This window comes from Pteropus vampyrus, unplaced genomic scaffold (assembly GCF_000151845.1).
Source record: "Pteropus vampyrus isolate Shadow unplaced genomic scaffold, Pvam_2.0 Scaffold200, whole genome shotgun sequence".
Taxonomy (NCBI): domain Eukaryota; kingdom Metazoa; phylum Chordata; class Mammalia; order Chiroptera; family Pteropodidae; genus Pteropus; species Pteropus vampyrus.
Window position 1 is genome coordinate 121,186 of NW_011888981.1, and position 16,421 is coordinate 137,606.

At 32.2% G+C, this 16,421-nt stretch overlaps 1 protein-coding gene across 3 annotated transcripts in view; it reads left to right on the top strand.

The window, feature by feature from the left end:
- STRN (striatin) overlaps positions 1-16,421 on the top strand; it is an 80,769-nt gene that overhangs the window by 15,471 nt on the left and 48,877 nt on the right. For all 3 annotated transcript variants that reach the window (XM_011372089.2, XM_011372090.2, XM_023537783.1), the window contains exon 2: positions 10,509-10,612. In XM_011372089.2, coding sequence (XP_011370391.1) covers positions 10,509-10,612 — 104 coding nt within the window. The remainder of the gene's footprint in view (positions 1-10,508; positions 10,613-16,421) is intronic.

The following is a 16,421-nucleotide window of genomic DNA, read 5'->3' on the forward strand; positions in this document are numbered from 1 at the left end:
TCATTCATTTATTTATTCATTTATTTTATGGCCTCTCTCTGTCATATCCGAATTGCCAATATCACTACTCTTGTGCTTTGGGGCCATTATTAAGTAAAATAAGAGTTATTTGAACACAAGCACTGCAATACCACAACAGCCGATCTGAAAACTGAGATGTACGGGGAACTTACATAGCATCGATACCTGCGATAAAGGAATAATTCATATCCCAAGTGGGAAAACGTGAGATTTAATCGTGCTACCAAGAATGGCATGTAATTTAAAACTTAAGAATTGTTTCTGGAATTTTTCTTTTAATATTTTTTTGGGCTGCAGCTGACTAAGTGAAACTGTGGAAAGCAAAATCATGGATAAGCGGGGACTACCGACTGTAATTACAGATGTCAAAACCTCAAGTGAAAAGCCGCAAAAAGGTGTGCATTTTGTGGGGTTGGGGGAATGAGTCTCTTTTACCAGTAAAGGATAAACTTTCCCAGAAGTACCTTCTCCCCATCCCCAGCAGACATCATATATATTTCACTGATTACATAGCTATGTCTGGCCACAAAAGACTCTAAGACAGCATTTGGCTTTCCAGATTCTATAGTGGAAAGTTACAAGATAGAAGGGGTTGGAAATGTGTACCAATCCACAAGATCTACTACAATGTTTAAATAAGTTTTGGTAAATTTACTTCAAGATCTACAATAAACCCAATGAAATGATGATTATAAAAACAGTAATAATACAGAAAATGTTTGCATAACACAAAGTAACCTATAAAATTTTGTACCACGATTCTATCTACGTAGAGAAATTGGTTGAAAGAGAAATAAGAGGAAATACTTCAAATGATAAAAATAGAAGCAGAAATAGAGTGTATCTGAACAGCTTTGTATACTTTTTTTGACGGGGTTGGGGGTTAGTGTGGAGGAAGGGGCTGGTTTGTATTTCTAAAAGCAAAATACCAGATCTTAAGAGGGTACATGTATAGCTTTGTCAGTCCCCTTTTGAAAAAAATAATCAACTAATTTGTATTGCCACCAGCCATATAAAGATATATTGATTATTCATCTGTCTGTGAACTTTGGATTTTTTCATTTTAATTTATGTTTTAAATTTACCAGTTATATACATGATGTAGAACTGCCTTTTTTAAAACTTAAAAAAAAAATTCTAACTCATGGAAAGTTTCAAAAAGAGTATAAGAATTCTCACCCAACTTTACATTGTTAATATTTAAAACCGTGATAATTTGTATTTTTTGTTACTCATTAGACTCTAGTTTTCCATACAGTGATTTATCGTCTATATAGTATCATGGCTCTTCATCAGTCTCATTTTTTTAAGTAGAACGAGATTATTGTATTGACCTTCTTTTAAAGGTAAGCCTTTTATTTATTTATTTTTAGTTCTCCTGTTTATATTTTCTTTTCTGTTGTTTTTCCTTTGGAGCATATCCTAACATAGGTAATTATGTAAAATGTCTCGTGTTTGAATACTTTTTTTTTTACTACAAGTATTTTAACTTGATTATAATCATTTCAGGAACCAATGGCTTATGCTATTTCTGTAAGAATGTAAAAAAAGTATTGCCCCCTCACCCTTTTTTAGCAAAAAACAATATTTTATGTAGCTTATAAGCTCTCTGAAAATAATAGACTGTGTCTGTGGCGGGACTGTTCTTCCAGTGCTTAGCACAGTTTTGTTACACAGTAAGCACTCAAGAAATGAATGGATGAGTTTTATTGCAGTATATTGGTTAGAATATGAATGACTAAGTTATTTCCTTTCAAAATGATTTCTTTTTGGTCCTAACAAGTATTAAATCGTGGTCTTTCCCTGATATTGTATTACTTCTGACTTAACATGTTTTTACTTAGTAGAATAGTGTGAATCACTTGTGGAAATCTCTGTTCTGTTCACTTTTATTCTGTTTATCAAAAGCTCACTAAATAGTGATTTTGTGCCAGAAACTGCTAGGCACGTGATCCAAAGGTAATTAAGGCACAGTTTGTATTTTAAAGAAGTTCATAGTTTACTAATTACTTTAAATGGAACCATTCAGTACCAGGCTGTATTGATAGTTGATAAATCGTCGAATAGATATTTTTAATTTTTATTTTGGTCAAAACAATACAGGCATGTAGTTAAAGATAAATAGTACTAAAAGGCTATGATAAAAGATAGTTGTTCCCTGATGTGCCATTCCCTGCCTCTAAGTATAACTCCTCAGAATCAACCATTTTTAAAAGCTCTTAATTGCCTTTCCCGTTATTTATTTATATTTCAAAACAATATTCGTATACTACTCCCTCTTTGTCAGTTTGAAATACTATCTACTAACTTCATGTATGATAGATGAAGGTTTAGCTATGTCATCCACTTTTACTTCTCCACTCTGCTTCCTATCCCCCAGTTATATCAAAATGTTTAAAAGTAATGTTTATATTATTATGCAAATATATGTAAATAAGATCCACTTCTGAGCCAGCCAAATAGTATACTATAATTGTTTCTATAGTATAATAGTATTTGTCCCCAATAATTGTTTACTATAGTATAATAGTATAAATAATTGAAAACATTTTGTTTTCCAGGAGGTAATAATTACCTCATTTTTTTCATGGTTTAATTTTCTTTGAACATTGTTCTACTTTTTCCCCACATACTCCAGTAGCTTTTAAACACAAATTTATATGTGGTGAAACTTACTAAATAATTTCTCAGGCCCCTGTCTCTTTTTTTTGAATTATTGAGCTTATTCCTAGAGTTTCCTGTCTTGCTCTAATGTTGGCTACTTGCTATTTAGGCCTGTGAGGCAGATCTTATCCTAGAACTTTCTTTTGCTTCTATCCATTGTTAGAACTCTTCTTTCTTAAATCCTTTGTTTCCTTTTTAATTTGCCCTTTATGTGGTATTAAGTCTCTTGAAAAAGGATGTATAGGAAGGAACTGTTTTTGGACATTTATATTCTGAAAATTATTGAATAAATAAAGTAAAATTTATGATTGAAAGGAATGTTAGATAAATTTGAGAAAAATTTTAGGAAACTCACTAGTTTGTTAAAAGATAAAGCTAGATGTGACATTAATACCAGATTAAAATTAAAGTTTTTAGTTGAACAGCAGTTCTGTACTTGACTCGAGAATTAAATAGGCATCCTGTTATATTTTATTCGTGTTTATTTTTATATTCGTCACTTTTGACTGTAACTATGTTTCTGGTTCTAGTTGCATATAACATATGCTACCAGTCCGCGCAGGTTTTATTCAGCATACATGTTTTATCCACTTGACTGTGAGCTGTTTTATTTGTTTTGTCACTACTTTAGTCCTCCTGTCAGTAATTTTTCCTGGTACAAAGTAGGTGCCAGTTAATATTGTTAAATGAATAAATGTGAATATTTTACATCTATGACTCAAAAGCCTCATTTATTAGGACACTGCACTGTTTTGTGTTAGCTTTTTTGTTTATGTATGTGTTCTGGTCTTGCACCCTAACTAGATTGGAGGTGTATTGCAAGTAGGAACTTGGTTTTATTTGTCTTTCCTGTGTATTCCCTTAAAGCAGTTTGGACCGTGTGGGTAGTAGGTATTCCCCAAAGACATGATTGAATTGAATGAAAAATGGTCGATTTTATTTTCTTATCAGGATATAGCTAAAAACACAGTCATAAACAAGGAATTTCGGAGAGAATCAAAAAGCTAGTGTGTACTTGTTTGCCAGCTTGAGTGCCTATGTAAGGTTTCATACTTCTGTGGAGTAAAGAGCTGGGGTTCTGAGACAGCTCTGTACCTTGCTCTTTATCAGCCTATTTGCTTTAATGTTGGCCTTCTAATATGTCACAGGTGGTGTAAGTCAGTGGTTCAAGTGTTGCTTCACAGTCCAGCATAGCATTACCCGTGTACACACTAGAAATGTAAATTCTCAGGCCCCACTCCAGACCTGTTGAATTAGAAACTGAGGGTGGGCCTGGCCCAAGAAATCTGTGTTTTAACAAGTCCTCTAGGTGATTCCGATACTAAAGTTTGATGTCACCAAGTCCTGACGCTGTCTTTAGGAGAGAGGGCTCACTAGAGGCAGTGATTATATGCTAGAGAAGACCAACTAGGAGCCTACGTTTAAGAGAATAATCCAAAACTTTGCAGAGGGAATAGGTGTAGTTTATAGAAGACACTAAGATATAAAATTATTGAAACTTCATTGTGTTCTATTCCATAAGTTTTATTATTGACTTTTCAAGTATTTCTTTTATTTTTGAGTTTGAGAGTGAGACCCCTTAAAATAATCCAGTTTCTTGTACTTTAAGTTTTTGTAAAAGTGAGCGTTCTTTCTTTCACATAGTAGATGACCAAGAAACAACTGAAAAGTATCCAACCTAAACTAGTATTTTCCATATTTTTCATTTTGAATATACCTTTCAGTGATTTCAGTTTTGAGTTTTAACCCTTTTTTAATTTTAGAGTGCAGGATAGTTTAAGTGGTTTCAATAAATTAAATAGTACATTTAAAATAATTTAATTGTTTATTAAATATCCCTGTGGATGTAGATGAACCTGCTTACATGTAGCAGGTTTATATTCCTTATATATCCTTTTGACAAATTAGAATTGAAAATAATACAGAAATGAATTTCCTATTTACCATATAGACTTAAATAATAAAATATCCACATTTGTTTTTATCTTTTTTATTTCTAATGGTTAGGAAATAGAAGGCCTCATTTTAGATATATAATATAAAAAACTTATAAGGCTTCATGGAAGTTTTATTTTCCTTGAAGATAATTCCAAAATTTTCTTTTTAAAAATAGGTGCCATTACTATTATGTTTATTTTTGCGGATACATGGAAGTGTGATGGCTTATAATTTTTAAAAATATTATTTTATTTGTAACACTTTAAAGTTATTTCTATACCTTAACTACTTGATCAGATTGAATTGCATTTTTTTGGTTAAGATTTCTATTGCTTGGGACGTGGTTCCATAGTGCAGCGGTTAGCATGTCTGCTTTACATGCAGAAGTCCTGGGTTCGCGCCCCAGTGGAGCCATGATCCAAGGTCTACAGCCATGCCATGCTGAACAAGCCTGATGTTTGATCTCAGAAGCTTAGCAGGGTCAGGCCTGGTTAGTACTTGGATGGTAGACCAACTAGGAAGACCAGGTGCTGTAGGCATAAATAATAATAATAATAATAATAAAAGATTTCTGTTGCTCGTTTTAATCTCACTTTTCCTGGAAATCTGAAAAGTTCAGCAGAGTTTACTGTATGAGAGAATGTCGAAGTGACAATTAGTGCAGGCAGAGACAAGATTTCTAAAAAAGTATTCAAATTGCAGCTTAATGGTACATGGAGAAGTGTACCTATAAAGTAAAAAAGTAAATAGCTGGATTCATCGCTATTCCGTATTATTGGACAATGTTGGAGACTAGGAATATACTTACTCTCTAACTAGAGGTCCGTATCTCTTATTTCAGAAGGAATTATGTTGTAGTGTGATATACTATCTCCCTACATCCCTTGTAGATGTGCAGGAAGAAATTTTAAGGGGCTTTTAGACCATACATTCTTTGTTATATCCTTGTTGCTAATACCCCCACCACGTTGGGTGTGCGCCTTGAGTTTTTTAAGTGCCGATTCATTCATGGTCTTGGACTGTCACATTCATTTGTAAGAATGCTATTCCCCTTTAGAATACAAAACGTTTAATCTCTTAGTGCTTCTTTTTTCTCCTTTGTAATAATAATGAATTTGAATCAAAATATCTAAGACAATCTGTAAACTGGTGGCTTGTGGAACCAAAGCTGGTGAACGAATTTTGTTTGGCTGTAATAGCCTTAAAATTTTTCGATTAAGAAACTTTATGCATAGTAACATACTTGTGGTACAGCATTCAAAAGGTATAAGTGGGGAGGGAATGTATACACTTAAATGTAGGTTCAACTCCTACCTATCCTTCTCTCGCCTAGCCACTCAGTTACTTTCTTTAGAGAAGTTCACAGTTACTACCTACTTGTGAATCGTTCCAGAGATATTATCTACATGTAGAAGCATAATGATATATTTATCTTTTCTTTTTTAAGAAAACCAAATGGTTTCAAACTACATACAGTATTTGGGTCTTAACTTTTTTGTTATTTTTTTATTTAATCTGTCTTGTATATCATTCTATATCAGTATTTTACAGCTGCACATCTGTAACAACTGCATAGTAATCCTTTGTTTAGCCATATCCCGCTTTCCTTCTTCCTTCCTTCCTTCCTTCCCATTCTTCCTTTAATCCTCCCTTCTGTCTCTCTCCTTCCTCCTGCCTTTTCAATTAAATAATCCAGTTCAGACAATACTATCCTGCCAGATTAGAAGAATCTTTACTTGATATTTAATATTTATTTTGAAAGGGTAAAGGATTTATACTAATTATCACATTTTAGATTCATGTTGTTTTTACAGAAGGAATTAGCTTTCTTTTGTAAGGATATGTGTTTTAAGACCTTTTGTTTCTAACTTTCTTTGTAGATTTTTCCAGAGGGGAAAAAATTAACACATTAACTCTTCCTTTATTTTTATAATCTTAGTTCAGGACCTATTTTCTTCCAGTTGTATTCATGATTTAACCATTTCCTTATATATGGTCATTTGAATCGTACATATATTCTTGTCTGTATTTTTTTGATATATCATTTTACACATGTAAATACGTTTGAAGGATAACAATCTAGAATTAGAATTGTTGCGTAGAGTTATGCATTTACAAAGTTGATAGATGTTGCCAAATTATCCAATATAGTGATAAAACCGATTTATATCACCCCAGCCAAGATACAATTTTTCCTCACCATATTGTATTATTAAATTATTGAACTTTATTGACCTGATGGAGGAGAAATCTGATTTTACTTTTAATTGGCATTTCTCTTACATGTGACATTGAACATCTTTTTAATATGTTTGATCTTTTTGTATTTCCTTCTATAATATGTCCTTTGTTCATTATCTTTTTCTTATTGATTTGTAGGTGCTCTTAATGTATTAAGAAAACTCTTGTGATTTGTGATATATCCGTTTTCCTATTGATATTCATTAAAAAAGAATTCTCTTATTTCTCATGATAGTTTTTCAGCAACCTTTTTATTGACATACGTAAATATTTTATTTTTTGAGGTGAAATTTATTAGTCTTTTATGGTTTTGAGTTGTCTAGAAAGGCATTCTTAACCCTGAGGTTATTAAAACAAAAACAAACTCTACCTTTTCTTTGAATGCATTGGGGTTCCTTTACAGTTTTCTGATCTATTTGGCATTTGTTTTGATGCAAGAAATATTTTTCAGATGGCTGCCTATCAACATTTATTGAATAATTTACATTGTCCCCTGTGATATGCATGCAGTGTCATCTTTAGCTTTTACTAAATTCTCAATGTATTTGGGTTTGTTTTTGGATTGTCTTTACCACATCTCTATCTGTTCAAGCATCGGTACCACTTTTTAAGTGACTATAGAATCATAATAAGTTTTAAAATATTTTAGAGCTTTTAAGTAATTTGTTTATTCTTGCTTATTTAATTTTTTATATGTACTTTAGAATCATCATCGTGTATGAAGCTTTTCAAAAACACCCTGTTGGTATTTTAATTGGCTTGCATAATGTTAAAGATTAATTTAGGGAGAAATGAAATCACATGTAATGCGTATTCTTTTTAAGAACATCGTTTTGCTTCTCATTTGTTCCAGTCAATTTTTGTGCTCCTTAGTGCCATTTAGCTTTTATATTTTTCTTATAAGGTTTATTCTAATCATTTTTGTTATAAATGGGAGCGTTTTCTTTCATTATATTATCCAACTGGTTGCTTTTATAGATGCCCGTGCATTTCAATTTATTATTTTATATGCAGCTACTTTACTAAAACTCCTTTATTTTTTATAATGGTTTATAGGTTGTTTTCTTGGACTTTCCAAGTATCCACTCCTGTCATTTGCAAATAGTAATTTTATTTCCTCTTTTCTATTTTTAAACTTGTTTTTTTCGTAACTAATCATATCGGCCACCACCTCCAGAACAATGTTAAATATTTGTGGTGTAAAAATAAACATTCTTGTTTTTTTTTCTGATTGTCAGCACTTCTAGGGTCTCTTCATTATGTAAAATGCTGGTTTTCAATTACATTGTTTGTATCTTATCACATTAAAGAAGTTGGCATAGTGTTTGTTTCAAATTTTTAAAAAATTGTATATTGACAGAAGAGTTTCAAGAGCAGCACAAAGAATCTTTTTTCCTAAACCATTTGAGGGCAAGTTGCCAGCCAACCTGATGGCCTGTTGTCTCCTACCAGCTACGCTAGGGTTTATTTCCTAAAACAAGTACTGTCCTGTGTAACCACATAAGGCCATCAAAAACAGGAAACTAACACTAATATATTACTACCATCTAATCTTCAGACCCCATTCATGTTTTGCCAGTTGTCCCAATAAAGTCCTTTTATAGCCAGATTCAGCCCAGAATCATACATTATTCATGTCTTTTTAGTATCCTTCAATCTGAAACAGTCTTTCTTTGACTTTTATTACCTGATACTTTTGAAGATTACAAGAAAGTTAATGTAAAATTTGAATTTGCTTGATGTTTCCTTGTGATAGATTTTAGGTTATGCATCTTTGGCCGAAGTATCACAGTGGTGTTCTGTGATCAGCAAGGAATATCACAGATATTACTCCTTTTTGCTTGCCTTTTCTGGGCACCTTCATCTTTGTAATCTTTCTCTTTAACAATTTTGGGCATTGCGTGTTTATTAAGTATTTAGTTATCCAATATGTGAATTGATAGGAAGATAGGAAAGCAAGTGTACTGGGAGCATAAGGAGATAGCTGGTGTCTTGGGGAATGAGTCACAATACATGCATTTAAAGCTGACTATATTTGAGTATATAGGCTGAAGTTTCAGAATCATCTGGGACCAGTGATGGTGGTAGAAATAGGAAAGTAGCCAAAAGATATGGAGAGGAAGGAAATGATAAATAATTTTATTATTACTTTGATTATATGCTTATATTGATTAGATGATTGTTTTTATTAAAGCCATTTTGAAGAGTGTATAGAATTCTATGCCAGAGCATGGTTTGGCCAAACAAGTTGGGCTGTCACATGTTTTTGACAAGACTTTCATTTTCGTCAGCTTTAAATGCATGTATTGTATTATTATTATGCTTATATAAAATGATCTCATTGCAGAATACGTAATTTCAGTAAGTTTTTATGATCATTAAGTATAGGTATTTGATATCTTTTGTGTATACAATTATTATTTTTAGACTATTTTAAATTATTTCAATAAGATAATCCTTTTAATTGCAATTAAAATTTTAAAAGCTCATTGAAATGAGAACAAAAACACCACCACCTACATCTTGAAAGTTATAAGAAGCTCAGTGAGTTGGATTTTATGTTCATTTTGGTACCAAATCAATAGAAATTAGTATCATTCAAACTAAGTAGAAGTAAGTTTAATGGCTCGCTCCCTAAACTTTAGTTGGACAATCTCTACAATTCCTTAAGGATGTGGTAAGATCACCATTAAATGTAAGTTTTTGCTTACTTAAATGGAAAGCACTGTAGAAATGTAAATAACATTGTTGTCTAGGTTAATATAATAAAAATGGGAGAGAAAACATATGGGAATAGTGAAATATAGTTATTTTTGATGGCCCTTAACTAGGCCTCCTACACTGCTCTTAGTAGTGTTAGGAGTTACTTTAACAAGTAACTTTTTAATTATTCTGGAGAGCAGCTCATTCCTAGCTCATTCCTAGCCCCTGTTTTACTGAAGACAAGCGTTTCACAGTGTTTCATGTTAAAATGTAGGTTTTTTCCCCGCTTGGTAATTCTTTGGAGGAGCCAGCAAACAACAGAGGACCATTATGTTTAATTTTCCTTTTTCCAACTTTCACTTTATTTTTTCCTGCATATTAAATCTCCAGGAGGGGAGGTGGAAGAAAAGCAGCTATTTATTGTTTGTAGAGGAGGTCCAGGATAAAGTCTTTCAACAAGGAATCCACCACAAATTTAAATGTATGGTGAAGCTCTGAGAACTCTTATTTGCAAGTGTATCATAAGAACTCATGATTTCACTTTTCCTTCTTTCCTCATCTTCACTCTGTATAAAAGAGAAAACCCCTCAATGCCTTGGGAACAAACACTTGAATATACTCATACTGTATACTTTGCATATGTCTGCATTTAGATTATAGATTGTTTTAGATTATAGACTCTTAGATGATATGGACTATACCTTGTAACCTCCCTAGTCAGAAGTAAAATGCATACAGATGTCCTTTAAAAAAAAAAGCCTTTCTTTTTTTTTTTTTTTTAATGCAGTCAATGCCTTCTCTGTACTTACTTACTTTGTGACAGATACGTAAAGAAAAAATTTTGCATTTAGTCCTCCCTTCCAAAGGTTCTTTCTTCAGTTGAGTTTTTAAAAAATTTTATTTGGTCTAAACTGAGTTTTGTCTTTCTTTTCCCTCCTCAGGCCCAGATTGCCTTCCTTCAGGGGGAAAGGAAAGGTCAAGAAAATTTGAAGAAGGATCTTGTGAGGAGGATCAAAATGTTGGAGTATGCTCTTAAACAGGAAAGGTAATTCAGTATGGTGGAAAATAGTGTTCTCTTAAATTTTAGAATAATGTTTCTGTCATTCCTAAAACAAATCCCCCAATTTTAATACTTTATACTTCTGAATTCAGGAAATAGCTTCTGTAATATGTTAATTTAATTTATTAATTTTTAATAATAATGACCAATAAACTGATTCATGTGATTAAAAAATTTTAGCAGTATTTTTCCCTACCTTGTCCTTTCTTAAGAAACACATGCATCTTGAACTATTAATATTCATTTCTTTATGGAAGTAAAATAGTTTTTTGGTTGTAAAAGAAATTTCTATAATGCTTACAACCCTTTTCCTATCATCCAGTATTATTCATTTGATGTATTTTCTTTGGAAAAAAATTGTTCTGGCAGACTATCTTTTTATAGACTTTTTTTGATGTTTTGTTTCTTTGCTATCAGCTTCATATCCTTTCAGAAGCAAATTTTACCTTTCTATTTTGCTGGTGTCCGAGATACTCAAGTAACTAAACTTGGGTCATAAGTAAAGGATAATCGGTCATAGATGAGAGTTTTGAAAGTTTTCATATGAATTAAGTTTATTTGCTTTAATGGATGGTCTGTGGATTTTCTTGTCAGCAGTGTGAAAGTTCTTTGTTTTGAGTACTTGATAGGTGATACTGAAGTTCTCAATTTTGTTTTAGTTTTGATGATCACATGCTTTTCTTAGTATTTTGAAGTTGATGAATGAGCTATTTGCAAAACTACTGTAAAGTAACAGATGATATTTATGATTATCAAGAAATAGACAAAACTGTTGGAAATTGCGTTTACCTTCCTGTGGGGTCTTTAAATGGCACAAGAGATTGAAAGTAGATTGATGTCTTAGTGAAAAACAGGCAGTCCTTTTCCTTGAGAAGTTGATTGAAAACTGCATTGGGGAGGTGGGGAAAACAAAATTAACTACATTTTTAAAAGTAGTAACTTGGAAATATTTGACCTTTTAAGCTCTCTGAGTTATAGGCATAAGAGAGAGAGTGTTAACATTAAAATGGCAACTATTAACTACTATATACTAGGCTCTGAGGCTTAAAAACTAAGTAACTAGAGTTGCCGTGATTCAGATCCCTCAGATCTGTCTGCTCCTGAAGCCTGTACTCTTTACCAGTACATCATCCTATCTCCTATGACAGAATTGAAATATACAAATCCTGCAGTAACCAAGAATGTAGTGTGTTCGTGTGTATGTATGTGTGTGTCCCTTCTCATTTAACATATTCACTAATCTATGAATCCAACTTCAGCACTGTGTTGGAGCTGAGTATAAACATAGTCATAGTTCTTGTCTTTAAGGGCCTAGAGTAACTGGAAGCAGACTTAGGAACCACAGAGTTGCAGTGCAGTCTGATAGGTGCTTTGGGAGAAGTCTGTACAGGGTACTATGGGTTCACAAAGAAGGGAGTGGTTATTTCTGTCTGGAAGATGAAAGTAGAAAAGAGTGTAATTAAAGGAGGTGAGACTTGAACATCAACATAAAAAAATAATGTGTTTGCCAGATAGGTAAGGTTCTGCAAGTAGAGAAGATATGTTTGACATGGAATAAAGTAGTTGGGTGTCTCAGAAATTTGTAATTACTGTGTATGGAAGGTAGGACATTTGTTGTGATTTGGTAAACGAAAACGGTAGATATGGGCAAGAGCCAGATCATGGAACCTTTAATTTAGGAATTGAAACTTTAATCTTACACATGATAGGGAACATTGAACATTTTCAAAACTTATTTTGAAATAATCTCAAACTAATAAAAAGTTGCAAGAACTGTATACCATTTACCCAATTTACTAGTTGATGGGGTTTTACTTTTATCATGCACACTATAACATATTGTTTTTTCCTGAATCATTTGCTACTTAGTTGTAGACATTATGTTCCTTCTCCCCTAAATTCTTCTGTGTATATATTCTAAGATCAAGGACACTGCCTTGTATAATTATAGCTCATTGTCGAATTAAGGAAATTTAATGTTGCTATAGTTCCATTATCTAACATAGCCCGTATTCATATGTTCTAATGATGATCTTTATAGTATTTTTTTCCCCACCAAATGTCCCAGTAATGATCTTGAGTTTTTTTTCCCCCTGGTCCAGGTCCTAGTCTAGGAATACTTATTGTATTTAGTCGTCATGCATTTGAAAGGTTTTAAGCATGGAATAGTGTGAAGTAGATTTTAGAAAGATCATACAGATCTCAGTGTAGAGGATGGACTGGAATGGTCTGTTAATACAAGCAAGAAGTTCGTAATAGTCTAGGATGAGGAATGATAACATAGTAGCTGCTGGACTTGGGGAGACATCAGTCATGGAACATTTTAAGTAGAAAGAATTCATACAGTTTGGAAGATGATTGGGCATAGGGAATGAGGAAGAAAGATAATTCAAGAATGATTCCTAGGTTTCTGGTTTGAAGTGTGAGGTTTTTTTGTTTTTGTTTTTTTGTTTTTTTTTTTTTTTGGAAATTAACAAATGAATTAAGGATAAGAATTAAGGGTCGAAAAGTAGATGTGGTAGACAACACATAACTAGAGATGTGTACTTGGGAATCATCAATATTGTGAGTAAAGTTATAGAAATAGTTGAGATAAGCAGAACAAGTATTGTGGGAAGAGAAGAGAACCACAGGAGCCGTAGGAAATGGAATTATTTGGAAGAAAAGGCAGAGGAAGAAGAGCCAACAAAACAGAGGTTGGAAAAGGAAAGAGAGAGCAGTATATTGGAAGCAAGCTAAAGAAGGTGGGAGTTTGACAATCGCAGGTGCCAGACAAACTCCAAATAAATTGTATGCTGAAATAGTCATTTGGATTTGCCAGTTAGGAGCTTATTGGTATCCTTGCCAGAACAGCTTTAGTGAGGTAGTAGGAACATAAACCAGATCATGGAATTGAGAAGTGAGAAGGATAGATAAAGTGGAGACAGATAAAAGTCGCATATTTTTCCAGTAGCTTGACTTTGGGGAACAGAAGAGATAAAGAACTGGCTGCTCCTAGGGAAGATTTTTTTTTTTTTTTTTTACACTAATGGGATTCTCTTGGAAAAGAATCTCTGATTATTTTTATCTTTTGAAGCTTATGGAATGATTTGAGATTATTCCTGATATAATGGCACTGTTGAATTGTAGTAAATTAAGGAATTTTAACAAAGCATTTCTTTGTAGATTAGTGCTCTTAAACATTTGTTTTTTTACTTTGAAATTTTTTTTCTAATGCCTTAATGCAAGTAATTTTTAAAAACTTTGGAACTGTAAAATATTTTTTTCTCTTGATTCTGAAATTATTTTTTAATGCCATAAGCCTTAAGCCAATTAAAAAAAAAATTGAAGCATAAATGTAGAGAGACTAATATCTTTTATGTACACCGCCAAGCCATAAACATTAACGTTTTTGTCAGTCTTGCTTTATCTTGATCTATTTTAGAGCAAATTCTACACATCTTGTCATTTAATCTATAAACACCGTAGTGGGGATCATGGTTTGAATTGCTGTGTTATAGGTTTTCTAAATAGTCCTACTTAAGAAGATCTAAAATTAAATAAAACTGAACCTTTAACATTACAGCAGGATTACTTACTCACCTAGCAATGGACTTATGAAAGCAGTCTACTTAGTTAAGTGTGATAAAATTTACAAAATGAGCAAATTTACAGGTAAACAGTTTTCCAAGAATACACAGTCTAAGGTAACTTCAGTAACTTCAATAGTGAAGAACTTCAAATTTTACATAAAATATAATTCTGAAACATTTCTTCCATTTTTCCTCATTTCTTTTATCTGCACTACTGTCCTCCTTATTTCTAATATTTCCATATTCTAATTCATCTTCCACATCCATTGGACTCATTTTCTAACACACAGATATTATATACCTGTTCAAAAATATCTGGCTAATTTCATAGTTCTTTGTAAAATCTTTTACATCGAGGCCCCTTTCTGGTCTTATACATACACATGCGAACTCATGCACACACTGTTAGCTGTTTTTTGACCCACTTTGTATTTTTTTGTTTGTTTGTTTTTACACTTTGAGGACATTTAAGATGTTCCTTCTGAAAAGAATGCCCTCTACATAATTCCATTCACCTGACTGGGAAACTACTGGTGTTTTGAGTTTAGGTAAAATCTCATGTGTTCCCTTCTTTTTGGTAGGCCTCCTTGACACCACCTTTGACAAAATTAGATAATCTTTTATCTGAATTCCTGTAACAAGTAATATAACTCTTACCCCACAGTGTGCTATAGTTATTTACATTTCTGTCTCTTAGGCATCTCCTTGCCTTCCCCCTTATGACTGACTACAAGCTGGAGGTTATTTCTATAGAGTACCTGACATGTCATAAGAATTCAATAACAGATTTAATCAAATTATTTTTAACATCCATTTTTAAAATGTAATTGAGATGCCATGTTATATTCTTAGCATGTTATATCTAATAATAGACTTTAAAACAAAACTGTAATGGGACTTCTTTAATATAATTATATAATTTTATGCTTTTTTATCCAGTAGAAGCCAATTAGGAGGTCTAGCTATGTATCAAATATACAGTTCTTAGACATGAGCTCTGCTTTTAACTTACAGTCAGATTTAGATAGAAAAAGATTAGGGAACAAGAAGATTAGTAACATAGTGAGATGAAGTATTAAAATAATGGGAAACAACATGAGTAAGAAAGTATTTTAGCATATTGACTTCAAAGGGGATGTTACTAAGTTCAGCAAGTTTCTGTAAATTATTTTTTTGTGAATTTAACAATTCAGCAAGGGGACAGATTTAAGGCAACACAGGTTGCAAACAGAGCAGTTCTTTACTTATTTTTGTCTTTGTCTAATTTTTTTGTCTAAGTTATCATGAAATGTTAGTTCATAGCATTTTATTATTTTTGTTACATATATTATATAAAATATTTTCTATTCCCTTTTTTGTTTCTTGGTTGCAGTTTTTCCTAAGACCACTAGAATGCACTATAATGCAGTATTTTGTTTTTGAAAATGTTTTTCTTTACACACACACACACACATATACATATATATATATGTCTATACACACACAAAAATATATAAATTAACTTTATAAAATTTTATTGGTACTTCTATTCTTTCCCCTGGCCAGTTACTTTCAATTGTTGTTTTGACTTCTGGGAGGTATTGTTACTTTGTCTTATGGTAGATGAAGTATGTTTCTGAAAAATCTGAACATCAACAATTACAGTAAGAACCTTGTTTACTTTCTGGTAACTATTAGTCTAATTAATAGATATAAATCTTACGCTCTACTAATCAGCATTATTACAAATTGAAATAGACCGGGAAATGTTTAGCCTGGTGATAAAATTTTTGTGATTAAGAGAAGCATTGAGAATAGAAAAAAAAGAAGTTCTGGGTAATTTGGAATGAAATGTTTACTAAAAATAAAGAAATACATATGGTTAATTAGCCAAATAACACAAAATAGTCTCCCTTCTGCATCGGTTCACTGATTTCCCTTCCCAAAGGAAATCTCTTTAACTGATGTCTTATGTGTCATGGATCCTTCCAGAAATGTTCATTATGCATATGAGATATATAATCTCATATATGTGAGAGATATATATATATATCTCTCACATATAAAACACAAATGTACATAGTATTTTGTACCTTATTTTTTTGCTTAAGCTTAGAGATCAGTCTATATTAGCAGACAATTTTTTTTCTTTTTAATGGGTACATATTACTACAAAACATTTTATCTATATTCAAAACATATAAAGACTAATATAAAAAATACTAATGTACTCACCACCTACC